The 17,937-nt window shown below is 37.8% G+C and overlaps 1 protein-coding gene across 2 annotated transcripts in view; it reads right to left on the bottom strand.

Moving 5' to 3' along the window:
• Nucleotides 1-17,937, bottom strand: part of LOC119798658 (ephrin type-B receptor 1-B) — a 238,211-nt gene that overhangs the window by 72,094 nt on the left and 148,180 nt on the right. For both annotated transcript variants that reach the window (XM_038308216.1, XM_038308215.1), the window contains exon 4: nucleotides 13,653-13,808. In XM_038308216.1, coding sequence (XP_038164144.1) covers nucleotides 13,653-13,808 — 156 coding nt within the window. The remainder of the gene's footprint in view (nucleotides 1-13,652; nucleotides 13,809-17,937) is intronic.

Consider the following 17,937-nt stretch of genomic DNA (forward strand, 5'->3'; position numbering starts at 1 on the left):
CTTTCTTTCTTTCTTTCTTTCATCTTTATTTTTTTGGCATGCGGTAAAAAGCAGCTAGGTTAATACAGTGACTGCAGAGTTTAGAGAATTCTTCTTCTTGTGCTTTTTATGCAGGCCAGGCACCTCCAGCATTGCTGACCCCCTCAGGACAGTGGTTTTTGACATACCATGGGTATTACGCTGTGGTGCGTTATGCATAAGTTAGGCTGTGTTTGGATATAATTTCTGGATTGTTATGAATACTCTATTTATATGCCCAAAACTGAAAAAATACATAGAACGTTCAGCAATTAAATTGTTTGTACAAGTCAGTGGAAAAAGCAAGGGTGACACAGCTATCAAGGTAAGGAGTATGACCTGTATAGAGTGATTATTATGGTTTGACTGAGGGAGACAGAGAGTGCTGAAGCTGCAGGTCAAATGGCACATAATTAAGTCCGGGATGCAACATGATGCATTGTTTGTGGAGTAAAAATATGGCACAATAGGGTGCTTGAGTGACAAGGAGTACTTTACTGGGTCTTCAGGGAGCTGTAAAGTCCATGCCAAGTTAGTGTCCTCTGTATCATCCATCACATCCATCACACACTTGAGTAACACCCAGACTTACTCTGTTAGAGAAAACGAATGCCCCTTATTTTCAAGCCTTATCTGAACTACAACCATGCTCTGATGTCAGGACTTTCTGTGCTTCAGAGAAAAATGTATCCTATCAAAAGTAGGAACAAGATGCTGCACTACTGTATATCTTTAATTATGATACAGAGATAAAGTACTGCACAAAGGTTACAAGAACTCATATTTCACTCTGCCGGATGGTACCCAGGTTGTAATTTGAGCTGCAAAATAGAAAACAAGAGCAAAGCAGGTAAAACACAGCAGGTAAACTACTAACAGCATTTATGTGTTTGTATGATCTGCTTAAATTGTTTCTGTAATGAGCCTTGAGATAAAATGAGTTGTGAATTGGTGTAATATCAATAAAATGGATTAAATTAATTGAGTCCTTGAGAAACTTGCTAGTTAGCTGTTCTAAAATGTAAATCTGAATTCCTGTAAATAACAGAAAATAAACAAAAAGCAACTTAGAATGGACTATCTCAACCATTCTTTCGGACAACTTATAACTGATGCTATGCTCCCTAGGGTGGAGGAAATATTGTTCCATGTAATAAGGTAACTTCTCAAAAGGCATCAGCCTTCTATACGTAATTCATTTTTTAACATCTACTCTTCTCTATGTCCACAAAAGTTATCAGTTGTGTTTACGTCAGGAGGACATGCTGGATGGAGCATTAAGGCCAAGATATACTAAGGCATTAGGTTGTCACACAGACTGGCACGACAACCCAATGCACAGACTGCTGATGTACCCTCTGTACCCTTTTATAGTTGACGCAGATATAGTTGCTGTACTCGCAAAAACCACAGCGGGACAATAATCAACATATCAAGTGGAAAGGCAGAAAAAATGTGAATAAGCAGTTGACGTCCCACTTCCAAAATTGTCAAGCACAGTACTATATATATAAGAATTGATTATTTTGAAGAATAAAAGGTGTGTCATATAGAAATATACGGTGGAATAAAAGGTAGGTTTACCTGGTGCACAGATAGAGATATGAAGCTGGAGAAACCAGACCCCCTGTGAATCCCATATGGTCCTTTTTTAAAAATATATCTATGAAAAAAAGTTTTCCTAAATAAATGCTGTGATGGAAACAGAAACCTCAAGCTTGGCCAATAAATTCACCCCTGTATGCCAGTTTTAGTCACTGAATAACCAGCCTGTTCCACTTGAACCTTCTGCTCCATTTGATGTCAGAATAGGCAAACTTGTTAGTGGAGAATAACTTTATATCCTACCATTTGGAATAAGGCTGGCGTAGGCGGTTCATGCAAAGTTGAAAAAATATGGAGGTGCTTGACCTAGCACCAAGATTGTATCACTTTTGGCATGTGCACCCTCATGCCCTGTTGACGCAGCAAGTTTAAACCAAGCTTTAATAACTGAACTACAGCATTGTCCAGTTAAAAGACCATGAGGGCCCTCTTTCGAAAAGGATGCCGACTGCATTATATCTATAAAGGCAGTTGCAGTTTGTGGTTAGTGGAAAACAGAAGCACTGCTGTTCTATTAAAACCCTCTTAGACAAAGATGTGGCACCCTTTCAGCTGTTGCTATATAAAGAAAGCCATGGGCTTATCTAGACAATCAGTTTATTTATTTATACAAAAGCAAACATTTTTTAAATGCTTCATGATTGCTGCTCCCTTGAAAAATGTCTGAGAATCAGCTTTATATGTGGTTTTTTTTATTGTTCTCTATGACTTTTTGTTACAAAGGCTTTCTTGTGGGTATATGACTGCAGTCACGATCTTTAAGCTTCTCAGTTCTGTTCTTTGCAGACAACATGTAGAATTCTCTGCCACATTGCAAGTGAAGGTTTTAAAGGATATCCATCCATCCTTCCATTTTCTAACATGCTTATCCCAAGTGGGGTCACAAGGGGTGCTGGTGCCTATCTCCAGCTGTCTAGGGGTGAGGAGGGGGAGACAGGTCACCAGTCCATCGCAGCTTTAAAGGATAATGTATAAGGTTAATGTAGTCGTGCAGGAAGGTCATCTAGGGACTACTTCAAACGAATATAGTAGAAACAGAACATGAATATCTGTTCAGGATATGTGGTCTTTTTTGTTGTTCCCTATGACTTTCTGTTCCAGATGCTTTCTTTTGGGTATATGACTGCAGTCAGGATCTTTACGCTTCTCAGTTCCGTTCTTTGCAGACAACACGTGAGATCCTCTGCCACATTGCAAGTGAGGGTTTTAAAGGATAATGTATAAGGTTAATGTAGTGCAGGAAGGTCATCTAGAGACTTCTTTAAACACATATAGTAGAAAGAGAGCATGTACATCTGTTCGGTAGGGTGCATTATGAGGGGATGGTAGAGGGCAGCGTCATTTTCAAGGCCACCCATTACATTGACCTGTGAAATAAAGTAATTGAAGTTTAAGTAAGCCCAGTTATGAATTTTGGTAGCGACTGGTGGAGACCTATAGAAATTATGTAATGAACAAGCTGCACTATCCATGCGTCAGCTTCACAGAGCGGCTCCAAGACTGTGCTTTTCCCTCTGTATCTGAATAGAAAAAAGTGAAAGCTACTCAAGCATGGGACCTACTCTCTAAAATGTTGGTCATTAATGTCAAATGCCATATCTCTGTGTCAGACGACCTTCATCACCCATACAGCCTCATGTTGTATGTCCCTGCGGAGGTCGATGTGCCTCCTCCCAAGATTTTAGAAAAGCAGCTGGATAAGAGATGGAGCTCACCATTGAGTAGTGTAAAGAACAAATTTAAAAAGAATTGAGTAGGAGTACAGCAACATAAATATTAAAATGAAAAAGAAAACTACTAAGATGCACCGTTGGATTTTACTTTCCAGTCCTCCACCTTCACTGACATCTCATTCATGTCTAGAGAGTACATGCTAGCACTGGACTCTGACAGGAGAATCAGCATGCTGAAGGGGCAGCTCAACAAGGATCAGTGAATCTGAGGCCCCACTGTCGACTCCCTGCAGTCCTTATAATAATATGAGATACTAAAAAAATCTATTTTCCTCTTTAGGTTTTAGCCCTCTTAAATGCATTTCTCTTCTATTCTCTAAATAAAAATATTTTCGTTTTGTTAGTTTGCCATTTGTGATCTGGCTGATTTTATATCGAACTGCTCTCTGGAGGTCAAAAACAAAGAACACCATTTTATTTTTCTTAGCAAATATTTAACTTGATCGTGTTTACAGGCAGTAGCAGTGCCACTGCTGCTGTTTGCCCGGAGATGGAGGTTTTGGTGTCTCCCTCTCTTGGTGCATTTTAGAGAACATGGGTGCCAGTTGCAGTCAGTGGGACAGCTGGTTCCCTAGGAGAGCATTTTTACCCAGTCCGTCCCTTCTTATTCCAGGGTGCCTTCCTGAATCACTGGTAGGGATGATAATGTTTGTTGGGCTGTTGAAGTGGGAGGGGGATTTAGATTTCATGGGGTTGGAGCTGTATTTCAATGGGAGGCCTGGACTACTCAATCTAGCAGCTGCTCTGGCTGGCTGGCTCATTTGGATCCTAATGAAACCAACGTTGGGTGAAGGGCTTGGGAACAGTTGGGGCTGGGGTAAGTCATTAGTTTAGGCGGGACACCAGATTTACTTAGGCAAGGTGGTGTACGGTGATGCGATCCTGGTGTTGGCTGGTGGATCATTTGGTCTGCTCATCCTGATGAAGGGAATACCTCCCAGGTCTGGGCACTGATTGCAACTCTGCAGCATTGACACACAGAATTGGAAGTATAGTATGTATGTGAGGGAAGTGCAAATGTGTGTAAGATGCCTATTCTCGTGTGTTATTACTTTGAGATATGGTTATCAATGTCTTGGAGCATGAGAATGGCAATGTGTAATTGCGACTCCATGCCTGTGAGCCTGTTTCTCAATATGAATCTTGGGCTGCGTCCTCTACTTAATCATCCCAGATCTCTACTAAATGTGGGCTATACGATGTGTTTTTTTTGTTTGTTTTTTTAAAGTCGTAGGGAAGCACCTGTTCCAAGTGAATGTGAATGGTCGATTATCAAGGGAGCGGGATTGTTGTGGAGGAAGGTTTGCAAGCAAGTTTGTTTGTGGCAAGCTAGTTTGTTCGTGGCTGGTGTCTTGGAAGCATCTTGCTAACAAGTTACTGGTTACAACTTAATGCTTGTAGGTTCCTAGATAGTAGATTCATAGCCATGACACTGTAAAGGAAAGCTATGGACAGTGGAAACATGCAAGAAGAGGACAGTTTTGTGTTGGAGTTCGTGGATGACTCTCCTCCGTCATACATTTTTTATTTAGAGGAGGACAGTGGGGACGAAAATTTTTTTAAGTGGACGCCAAGGCGGCAGGCGAAGCCGTTTGGTGTAGAAGACTTACAGCTGTACATGTTTGAGCCCTGCTGCCAGTTCTGTTAGCACTATACCTGTCGAAGACAGAAATTTCTTATTGCAACCAATACATATATTAGCTGCGACATATGAATCCAGATGCTATGACTGAAAAAATTTGATTGACAGATGACCATTGATATATGATTGGCCGAATTTAGGTGTACAAGCTGACGTATAACTAACTGGCCTGCATAAAATAATGGGAAAAAAAACAGATTTTGAGACAGGATTTTTTTTTTTTTATAGAAATGTTCTCACTTTTGGGACAATATGCTCTGATAAAGAGTACATTTATTTACATGTTTAAGCCACAATGATATTGACATTTAAATATGACTTCTTACGACGATAAAAGAATACATCACCATAGGAGGCTAAGGTTAAGGTAATCATCGATGTGAAAGAGCTGCCAAAATTCAGATGAGCATTAAGATGGAACAGAAGGTAACACCAGTGACACTTACTCAAAAAGGATAGGCACAATCAGTAAATATTGACTCTAAAACACATAGGCCTAGACTTAGACAGACTTTATTGTCATTATGTACACACAGAGTGTATACAAAAAGAAATGTCGTTCACTACAGCTCTCAAGACATTTCCATTTTTAAAGTGCAGCAGTGATAAAATGTAAACATGGTAAGCAAATGTAAACATAAGACTGGTATGTGATTTACAGCTTCCAACATTCAGTGCTTTTTCTTTTTAAACCCCATTTTATACACACACATTTGCACACATTATATCAGTAGTTGAGGATATGATTCCAAATAAATTAAATAGATTAGCAAATAAGTAAGCACATACCATAAATAAATTTAATATGTGCTTACTTATTTGACCTTTGGAGGAGTTTGGACTCATAAGTTCAGTATGAATCTGAAAAACGATTGGTTTGGGACTATACAGTAGGAGGGAGAAGTGGTATGTTTTCAGAGATTCATAAATATAACCTAATGTATATATCAATAAATATACATTATGTTTGAATGTGTTAAATTTGTACTTTAATGGATTTTCTTAAATAGGTTATTAATTAATTCCTTCACTCATTTAAACTAGAGAATGCTGTTGACAGGGAACATGGCCAAGTAGATTCACTGATCATTAAAATAATGTATTGATAACTTTCAACATTCTTTTAAGCCATTGCTGTAGGAGAATATTTGTCAGTGCAACCTTGATTCCCCTAAATTTAGCAGCAAATTTTGAATGTATATAAAAACTTAAAACAAGAGAACACTCCGACAAGGTGCTTTCCTGTTGCTTCAGACAGAAAAAAACATCAACAAGTGTAAATTAAAACTGATCTGTCCTTGCTACCTGTAAATATGCATGTTTTTTATATATATATAGATGCATAGAATCAAACACTACAAAGCATTGAAAGGAAATTAGGTAGTACCTAAAAGACATTTTTCAAAGATGGATAAAGATTAAAATGTTACCTGATTCCACAAAATTTTCTTATACATGTAGGAAGAATGTTTTCTCCATTTTTGCCCACATTTTCGTGACTTTCTATTTATCTCAACAGCTCGCATCTCTGTCATATATATCTGCAATAAACCAATGAGCATGAATTCCCATAGATATTACTGAACCTATCATTCGACTCCCTTGAATCATGTATAGTGAGAATCCACACTGCTCACCATTCTAGAGCTGGCTGACCTTTTTCCACTGGCCTGTCCAGTGAAGCAACTGGGAAGTCACAAAGAGCAATGTTAAATTATTTTCTAAAAGTACTTACTTTGCTGGGTAGCTTGACTAAGAAGTTTGGGCTTCCTGCTGTGAGACGGAACATTTGTGGTGTACCTACCCTAAGGCAAAGATTGAAAACAGTGCAAGACAGAGAAGAGGGAATAAGAAGGTTTGAGGGATACAATGGGGAGTTTAAAATGCAGCCCAGATCTAGTGAGCCCTGAGGAAGAACACTGGGGGAGGTGGGAGGATACACCATGAGGCCCCCTGCTGTGACAGCCAGAGATTGGACAATCCTCCAGCAAGCTAATCAAGCCGCTTTGGAGCATGCAGGGACCTGAGCTTCAGACACTAGTGAGAAGTACTTAAGCTACAGCTTCTTCTATATACTGGTCTGATTTAAGCTACTGTGGCACCGCTCTTATCCGGGCCCAAGGTATTAAAAAGATTTTTACTAAGATGATCTCACTGCCCCCCTGCTGTGCTGTAGGGCACCGCCAGCAAATCAGGTTCAGCTGCTACCAGGTTGAAGCCTTCAAAGGAAGCTGTGATTTAGCTTTGAACTGCAGTTCTTTTTTTCTTTTTTTTTAAGTCGCTCTTAATATCTTTAAACAAGAAAATACATTTTACTGAAGACCAGTGAAACTTGAGAAAACGCAAAATGATAAACTTTTTTTTTAGGTTTTTGTAATACAGTACACAGTATACAAATATAATAACTGTTTAGATTTTTTTCATATTAAAAAATTTTTTGGACTCAAAAATTGAGCTTTCTTCTGTTTGAAAATTATACAGTTCTATTTATATTTCTAAAATACAATAGAGTATTAGTTTTAAAATACCTATGTTTATCTTTAACACAATTTCAATGTAACAATAGGGCCCTACTTAAGAAAGAATTGTCATCTCAAGTGGTATGCAGATATTCTGAGTAGTTTTACCCCTCTCTTCCCTACTCAGTTTTCAGTTTCAGAACAGGTTATATGATTCAGGCTCTTTCAAAACACAAGATCTGTGACAGACATGATACTTTTTGTCATTTTGTCACAAAATACAATTCCATTAAGAAAAAAATGTCCTATTTGAGAGGTTGTAGTCCATTACCATAGTGTTGTTGTTAGCCATGTGAAATGTGTGTGTGTTTTTTTTTTATCTAAAGTCTGTTTCATTCATATTCAGTTGTTTCAGGGATTAGGGAATGAGCAAAACCATAGAGATAGGAAAGTTCTGTCAACTCAATTGGTGACAAAGCCAACATTCCCAAGAGCAATGTTGATGTGTGACGCTTGAACAGTTTGAAGGAAGATATCTGCTTACAATAGCATTTCCAATATTAACTAATAATACATAATATTTTTATATGTATAAAACAGAGAGCTTATTTTTTAACATGGACGTGTCTCCTAGGCTGTACATTGGTCCTAGCGTGGCTCTAACTTTCTAATACTTCATCCAACATAGTTACATTATCCAGACCTCTTTACTGTATTAGTGCTGCTATATGTTTAGGCTGCTGGATCACATACTATAGAGATGACTTTTTCTCATTCTGCTTCATTGTATCTCTACTTTCCCACTCTGCAGTTTTTGTCAAGTTCCACTCATAACTTTGTTTTCTCTGTTTTTCCTCATCATAGTAGCCTCCTCTGGTCTGTTCCTGTTTGGCCCTGACTTCATCCTGGATTGAAATATTAGCTGTGCTGCTGCCAACGACATATCTGTTTATAGATACTGGAGCTTGGCATGTTTCTAGTGTTTCTTTTACTGTGACTAGCATACTTGTCTTGGAGCTTGTCTGCCTGGCTGTGTCTTTCCTGAATAGGGCCACCTGTGTAGCTAGTTAACAGTTACCTTTTATATATCTTGTTCTTTTTGTATGTCTGCTTCCCAGTCGGCCTTAGGCCAAGCATACACTGTATGATATTTTCAATCATTGTACTCAGCTTAAGCTCAAACTGTACGAGGAGACAGCAGGGTTTAAGCATGATCTTACACTGTACAACCCAATGCTCTTGTGTGATCTAACTGCTCACACTGTACATCCAAAAACCACACAGACTCGGTGAGTCCGTGTGGAGAGATGGGGCTGGTCAGACTCATCTATCCAGGATAAGGAGAAGAAAAAAAACCTTGTTTGTACCTGCACAGTGTGCAAGGTTTGGCTAAATCAGCTCGTAGACACTCGTAGCTTTGCTTAAACAGCAGGATTTTCCCTCTAACACCTTACGAGGGCCGGCTGAATTTCAAACATGTTTGATTTTCTCCTGACGTTATGATTTCTGAGGGAGGTGGTCGTTATCCCTCGTTATCCCTTATATACTACACAACACATGATGAGGCTGAAAGTTGGCCCTATCCAAAATATTCTTGCACGACAGAAGAATCGACCCGAAAAGGGCAAAAACTCGTAAAGTGTATACCCGGCTTTAGCAGATGGCCGCTCACACTGAGTCTGGTTCTGCTGGAGGTTTCTTCCTGTTAAAAAGGAGTTTTCCTCTCCACTGTGACTACATGCATGTATGGGGTGAGGTATTTCTGAAATATATATGAAAAAGTTAAAGGACAATCATGGCCGCAGCCTTAACCAGGAGGAGCATGTCTTGCAAGTTAGTGACCGGTTTTCCCAGACCAATCTGACAGTTTTTTCTCTGTAAAGTGCCATGAGATGACATGTGTTCTAAATTGCACTATATAAATAAACTGAATTGAATTGACATACAAAGTATAATGAATACAAAGTAATAAATACAATTGTAAAGAGGTAAGTATTTGCAGGATTGCATCCACATTCTTTAAATTTAACCTTCATGTATAGTAATAGGATGTAGAAATCATTCAATAACATTTTTTTTAAGACTTTCCACTAAATACCTAACTATGAAGAAGGTGGTAAATCATAAAAACATGTGGCTTTAGAAATATTTTTACCAATTTTAAAATTCTGTATACCATAATATTTTGTATGGAATTGGGTCTGGGTGAAACATAACAGAAAGCAATTATTAATGAGATTCCCAATAAAGTTTAAAGTGTGGAGACCAACTTCACACTACTCTACTCCACTCTCTATACTCTACATGGAATACCTGCATGAAAATTCTCCCTCATGAATCTTATTAAGTTTTTGCTGAAAATATGACAAATAATATGTCTTTATCAATGTGAATTGAATAGGACCTATTCCTTTGAAACGTATAAAACATCTAATCATTCTCTCATCACCCTCTTCCGATGGAGATATCCTAAGAGTACAGTGCTTGAGGCCATCTTCAATAGAAAAGGACACACCAGTTTTCAAAACTTCCTTGAGCAGATCTCAGCTAAAGAGTAGAAGATACTCTGGGTTACACAAAATAACACTGCTATTGACCAGGATTCTGAAATGGAAAATACAAGGTTTGCAGGACTTAAAGGAATAGTACACCCAAAACATGATTAGCCTTCATTTTCTACTCACCTCCATGCTGAACAACACTCTGGAGTACTTTTTTGATATCTCAAATGCATCTGGAGATCTGGGAGGCTTCTTGCTGTCTGCTGACATTCAAATAATGGAGGTCCATGGCGCCCGAGACAGAAAGGTCCATAAAAGTCCACAAAAACGTGTCAATATTCCTCCATACTGCTCGTCCAATGTAATCCAAGTGTCCTGAGTGGGTAGCATCCAGAATTTACTCGAAACGAAGTCATTTAGAATGTTTTTAGAGCATAAACAGTAGTGTATAGGATTTCCTAATAGCGCCCCCATGCGCGCTCACGATTCTACGGAAGCCGGCAGACCAAACCGGAAGAAAGTGCGCATTCAGCGTCTGGTCTGCCGATAATGCAAGCGTAGAAGAAGAAATGTGCTGTTTACCTGTGCAAAGAAAGAAACAACGAAAGAAAAATGTCTGAGGACTTCAGTGTTGAGGAAGAGCATGAGTTCTTTGCCGAGCTGAATGCGCTGGTTTGGTCTGCCGGCTTCCGTAGAATCGTGAGCGCGCATGGGGGCGCTATTAGGAAATCCTATACACTACTGTTTAGGCTCTAAAAACATTCTAAATGACTTCGTTTCGAGTAAATTCTGGATGCTACCCACTCAGGACACTTGGATTACATTGGACGAGCAGTATGGAGGAATATTGACAAGTTTTTGTGGACTTTTGTGGACCTTTCTGTCTCGGGCGCCATAGACCTCCATTATTTGAATGTCAGCAGACAGCAAGAAGCCTCCCAGATCTCCAGATGCATTTGAGATATCAAAAAAGTACTCCAGAGTTTTGTTCAGCATGGGGGCGAGTAGAAAATGAAGGCTAATCATGTTTTGGGTGTACTATTCCTTTAACCGAGAGATTACTCCAGATTGACAATAAACCTCCTTTGTGAAATGGAGTCCAGAATACTGCTAAGCTTGACTCTAACTGTAGCATACTTACTGAAAAGCCATTGGTGAATTTTAAATAACTAAAAAACACCAAAGTATAGCGTACAAACAATTTCTGTGGCACTCATTTATTTTCCTCATTGTAAGACAATGTTTTTTAAGTTTGCGGAGTAAAAAAAACTGGAAAGATGCCAACAATAAGATTGATATTTATGTCTAAATGAGTTTATATGGCTGAAAAATAAGTTTTTGTTAAGGTTGAAATTTTGCAGGGCATATGTACTCAAAACCCTTTTTTTTTTTTTTCCCAGGAGACAGGGATGGTCAATCTTTATGAAACAATGCAAAAGCGATATCTGGTGGTTGCAAGAAAAATGTAATCAATTTGTTTAAATAAACATATTGTGAAAAATTAGGAAAACAAAAAAGAACAAAATGAGGAATGATGCTATACAGATGTTATAGATTCTAATTCTCTGCAAAAAATATTCTGTGTGTTGAGAGTAAATAACAAACAGAAGATTAAAGAAAGAGATATTCTCTAAGCAGCATAAAAAATCAAGGTGTTGATGGCAACATTTGCAAGACAGTAAACATATATGGTCGCCCTGCTCAGTTATATCTCTGCAGTTGTATTCACAGTGCTGTACTTTTTCGACATTTATTAATGTTTTTCCTCAAAATCCTACAAACAATACCCTATTACAGCAACATGGAAGGATAGTCAAGGCAGGGCAAGGCAAGAGCTGTTCAATAGAAAAAAGAAATAGTACACTGTAGCACAGTCAAAGGCCACTCCTAATTTGTTAAAACGTAGGATTTGTGTGTTTGTACAGCTTTCTTGGAGTTTATTCAACAGCAATGGAGCATAAAAGCTAAAAGCTGCTTCTTTATGTTTGGTTCTGGTTGTGCAGAGTAGATTTGAATCAAAAGACCATAAAAGTCAGGGTTGGTTGATGCACTGACAATTATGTAAGGTATGGTGGTGCTCAAACAGAATTATTTTGAAGTTTATTCTCTGATACGCAGGGAGTCAGTGAAAACACTTTCAGATGGGTTGATGTGCTCCACTCTCTTAGTTTTGGTGAGGACATGGGTAGCAGCATTCTATATAATCTGATCAGCTTTTTAGGTAGACCATCTGGAGACTTCTCCTGTTTCTGTGTAGGAACACTCTGATAGAGTGACCAAGAGGTTCTTGGTTACATCTCTGACAAAGGGACAAATATTACTTTAGAGTTGGGAGGTTGGTCCTGTGTGGTTGTTGGGTTGAGCTCCTGCTTTATCCATGACAGTCATTGTGTCTTTCTGGAACATGTTATTTATTATTAAGGAGATGACAATGGTCCTTGTCTTGCAAGCTGTGGCAATACAACAGGAGTTGTCCTTTTCATATATGCACCTATACATATTGGCCATTTACCTGTCTGACTAAAGCGCTCTTCTCCCACTCAGTCAGCTAAGGCAGTTCACCAGGCCTAAGAAGAGTCCTGATGGATTCAAACATATTCCATTTATGAATGGACGATACTGCGCTCAACTGGACCTTCAAGCACCAGATAATTTTTCTGTATCCTTCCCCTGATTTGTGCCTCAAGGAAATTCCATCTTCGAGGTCTATAGAAAGTTAAATTGATTTTAACATGGCACTCTGGCCATCAGCTGTGGGATCTTGTATAGATAGGTTTGTGCCTTTCCTATTCATGTGCAATCATCTCAATTTAAATGGTGGACTACATTTAAGGTTTTGAAAACATTTCAGCAAATAGGATACACCTCAAATCAATTCTGAGTTACTCAACAAAGGCTTAAAATATTTAGACAATTTTTTATATGAAAACGAAAACAACTTTTTCACACTGCTCTAAATGGGTAATAATAAGAATTTGGACAGAAAGAAGACCAACCTCAGATAGTTTTTGCATCACAAATTTTAAATGTGAATTATTATCTATTTTTTTTTCTGGGGCTGGTTAAGTGAATCCTGGTTAGACTGAAACAAAAGTATCTATTTTTTGCAAATTTTTCAAACTGCTATAATTGGGCACTGGCTGCATTATATTTGCAAATTATATTTGGAATATGATTTGTAACATACATAGATCTGTGAATACTTAACTGAGAGTAAGCTAACTTTTTCTCCTTAAATACCATTGTTTCAATAGAGACAGAAAAGCAAAAGCTTAGCCTATTGCTTTAAGATAATATGAAGATAAACACAATGCTGTGTAAGGTCTTATTGGATCTCCAGCGGATAACAGCAGGACTGTGTTGAAGCTTCACAGCATATGCCTGAGTAATTAGGACTTTAGGGGATGATAACAGCTAACAAAAAAAAAAATAATCCAGAAAAAATATAAAAGTGGAAGAACAAACATACAACTCATAGCGAAGAAGAAGCCCACTTGAAAAGTGATGGAGATATCAGTAGTGCAATCCCATCCTCTTATGTGATTATTACATACTGAAACAATGCTTTTGGGATTTAGATATAAACTAATTTATCCCAACCTAACCTTTTAAAACAGACCTCTTATTATTCAAGCAGGATACGATTGTGTCACACTCAGTGTGCAACTGACAATATCATGTCTGCTTTACTCACTGGTACAGGGTTCATCCGGTTGATCAGCATCACCACGGTAGTAGCCATTGCGACAAACACAGATAGTAGCAGCCTCAGCTGTGGATCGGCTGTTTGGAGGGCATTGTAGACAAAGACCTGGGCCCTGGGTTGATTTGAAGGTACCTGGTGGGCATGCTGTGAAAAAAAAAAAACATGTTAGAAATGCCTGTGAAAATTCTTAGTCATCCTGGCAATGGCAACCGCAAACAGGCTTATATTGGAAGGCAACCCAACTTTTGCTCAATCCAGAAGGGGTGGCTATTTGATTTGCACCTGACTTGGAATATGTGCAAGAGGATGGACTTTCATACTGCTTAAATACGTCTGCACTCCACCTACATATTGCTGTGGTCCGAGCCATCAGAACTGACAAAGCCTCCAGGAAAAGTGTCGATACATCTTCAAAAAACTGAGCTGCGGATGCAAAATTTGCATTTGTTGTGAATGCACCTCTAAATAGCTAGACAGGCCACAATGAAAAAAAAACAAAAAAAAAACAAAAAACACCATCACGATTAATGACAGTCATCCACCATACCCACAAGATTTATGGATTGTGTGTAAATTTTACATAGATATTTACAAACATCACAGATAATTGTTTTTTTTATATCACATGTTTATATTTATGTCTAATGGGAGCTTATTGGTGAATATCCCCATTTAGCAAAGGTACAGACACACTATGCTCAGAATTGATAGAGTCTTGGACAGGCTGTGCAGAAATGTACTCAGCAGTATAACCAAGACTTCAAACATTCAGTGAAGGATGGCAATAACTTTTATACCATCACAAATTGATGCAGTTTTGGTGGCACCAATTTGTCAAAGTTGCTGTGATGCATCAGAGTTGAAAAATCTAAAGGCTGTGTTGGAGGACAAAGATTATTGTGGCTGATATTGGTGCCCCTAAGTGAAAGCAATAACCTAATCCATTTACTCTTGCACCTCAAAAGGATACAAAGCTGAGGAGATTCTGTGCCATGTGGAAGGATTTAATGACTATAATAACTATGATAAATGTCTGGTATTTTAGCAAGCTTACTGCTGGGGGTGGAAGCTGTGGTGTAGCTGCACTCTTAAGGGGGGAAGGGTTATAAATTTAATGGGACAAGGCTGATTGATTGCAACAGCTTGACTGTAGATGTAGGGTATGCTCATACTGTGTAAAAACATTTTTTTCCCTTTTATAGCTTTTAGGTAGTAAAAGGGTGAATTAGTCAGAAAAATATATATAAAGTCAAGATAAGAAAACAAAAGAAAAAAGTTTTTAACAACATTTAAAGACAAGGACAGTGTAAAGGAGAGGTGTGTGATAAGTGTTTCAGGTACTAAAGCCAAGATTTAATAAAAAAAAAAGGTGTTGAATTAGCTTGCAACAAAATTATTAAGTTGTCTCTGGCTGAGAGTTTTTTAGTTTGATATGAGTAGCTTTTAATGGTCACAATGAAAATGAACTGGTCCATTTCCTTGGCATCAACAGGTGAAATAGTGGAGAAGGAAGCATTTCAGGTGAGTTGATCTTTTTAGTTCATTTTCCATTTGTTTTGTTCTTTCTAAAAAAAAATGCTACACTTTATTAATAAAATGGAATATTAAACCTTTAACTTTTGTGCATACAACATATACATGCCTGGTTGTATTTTTAAACTATTCATAAATAGCTATGGTTACTACTGATAGAGATTTGAAAAAAAAAAAAAAACAGAACATAAAATGATTAGGTATAGATAATTTAACACCAGATAATTCTTCAATTTAAAAGGGTTATTGTGGTAAAATGTTCCTCCAAAACTTGCACAAAGGGAGCATAAACTTAATGCCAAAATATCAGTGAGCTGCAGCTGTTGTTCCTTTCCTGCAAGAACATACTGGAAGATAATAAGCCTCATTTTTAGCTCCATTTTAGTCTCACAAGCCTCAGGGATGTTATGACCTGCTGTATGTTGTTATAGTGCATTTTCCTAGTTTTTTAAAGAACTTTAATGTGAGACGTAAAAAAGGAAAACAGTAATATCCTAATAGATTTATTGTAGGAAAAAAACAATTATATCCTGCAGGGACATAAAAAAAAACTGATATTCCATTGCTTAACAGATTTTTATACTAAATCCTTGAACTCAATTAAAATTAACAAACATCTACAAAAATAGGCCTTTTCCACTGACATTTCAGGATCCTACTATCAATCAATGACTATCAATTAATTTGCTGCTGAATGTGGGTATAGCACTTTGTCAGTATCAGTATGCTGCATGGCATTGCAAAAACAGGCTAAACACGGAGGCAACATGACTTTTGTTCAGTTTTTCAGAAAATTATTCAACAACCTATTCAGAAGTCTTTGTCAGAGTTGGATCTTACTAGAGCAACCTGTAGTTAAAGCGGTGATATTTTAAGTACCTGGAGGCCTATCCTCCTGAGCATATTCCAAGTCAAATACAAATCAATGATCCACTCATCGTTCTCCTGAGTTGTTGGAGTCTGTTGTTTGGTGAGAGTTTTGCATTTTACCATTTTTTTTTTTTTTTTTATCATTTGACTCCTTGCATAACCTTTTTGGGATCCGTTCCAGGATAGTTGTATATGCTTTGGAGCTAAAACTGCAATCCTCCTCCTGCTTAAAAAGAACAGTTTTCCAACTACATGATGTACTAGTGCCGGCTGAGAGAACTGACAAAGATAGCCAAAGTCCTGCTGCCTGTTTTGTAATATGTTGCATAACTATACAATCATGTATTTAGTGTAACATTTAAATAAAAACTGTTTAATACCATTTAGTTTATTTGAGGACAGAATAGATCAAATTAAATTAAAAATAATCTACTCTAAATCCTTCAGAATAAAATAAATTCTTGAAATTAAAATCAATAGCAAACCTAGTATCCTGTTGTGAAAAAGCAACATTAAGGTCTCCTCTTTTTTTGGAAACACGTTACCTATATTTTTATGCTTTTTTTGCCAATTTAAATCAAAGCAAACATGTCAAACATGTAAGGGAAACTATTCAGCATCGAGATGAAGAACTAAATCATTAGCATTCTGATCTACAATATTAACAGTGTCTTAAAGGGTCTTAAAGGACCAACTATTGTGACAATAAGATATTATAGCTTTTGGAATAAGATGTAATTGGTGTCACAGTGTTTATCTTTGACATAACATTAGTTGTTTCCACCCAGCGATTTTTTCAAACAGGTAGCTTGAAGAAATGAAGAGGATTTGAAAAATAAAAACTAAAAAATTAATAAAACCACTTGGTTGGAAATGATAAGAAGCAGAACATGTAGCTCTATAGATAGAGGGAGACAAGTGCATAACTTCACTAAAATGACCATAAAGCTGCATATCCCCTTATGGACAGATACTGTATGGAAAGCCTACATATGTCTTGAAAGGGGAACTATAAAAGTAAAACTGTGTCTATATGCGTGTGTGGAACTCTTTTTTTCATGTGGGAGAGGAGGTTTTCAAACTCTGTTGACTTTTCCCACTTTTTCAAACGTGACAATATAAAGCTCCTCATACTACAAGTAAACTGAGACTCTTTAAAAGTGTCCCCTTCTCATATGAGGAAGCAAAACCCAGCTGCAGAGACATTTTATAAGGCAATAAATCCTGACAGTATCCAACATTACAAGACAATAAAGCCACAGATCAGAAATTGCTTCCCGGTACAAACAGTGAAGGGGACTTATGTATCATCATACCTGATGGAGAATTATATACAGATGAAAATCTCACAGAATGCACCACAAAAGCATCACGTTTTTTGAGCTTGTTTTTGTTGAAATAGTTTTCTGTGAATTGTTCCCTCTGAGCTTAATGGAGTGTGAGTAGAATATGTACATAAGGTTAAGCCCTTTGGTTGTGTGTTCACATTCAAACTGCAGCTTCCCTGGACACTAATAAATGGGTAAAAGTGAAGAGAAAAGCAGAAGAGCCTGTGCTGATTCAGCTCTCTGAGCTAGCAGTGCTGTAAATGAGCTTCAAAGCAAACTGTGTGTGAAGAAAAAAAAGAAGCCATACACTCTCATACTCATGTACACATACTGAGCAAAACATACACACTCTAAAACCAAGAGAAAACAACAGCTCTGACATCAAGAAATGCATTTGGGGATTTATAGAACAGCACAAGTAGTCACTGTTGACCCCTGTTAAATAAGACTACATACCCACGTTTTCAAGCATTTGATTACTCTATGTTCAACAGAACCTGGGATAATTCAAGTTCTCTCTTTCAGCAAGGGGGATGCTGCAA

This window comes from Cyprinodon tularosa, unplaced genomic scaffold, assembly GCF_016077235.1.
Source record: "Cyprinodon tularosa strain WSP-4 unplaced genomic scaffold, ASM1607723v1 ctg632, whole genome shotgun sequence".
Taxonomy (NCBI): Eukaryota; Metazoa; Chordata; class Actinopteri; order Cyprinodontiformes; family Cyprinodontidae; genus Cyprinodon; species Cyprinodon tularosa.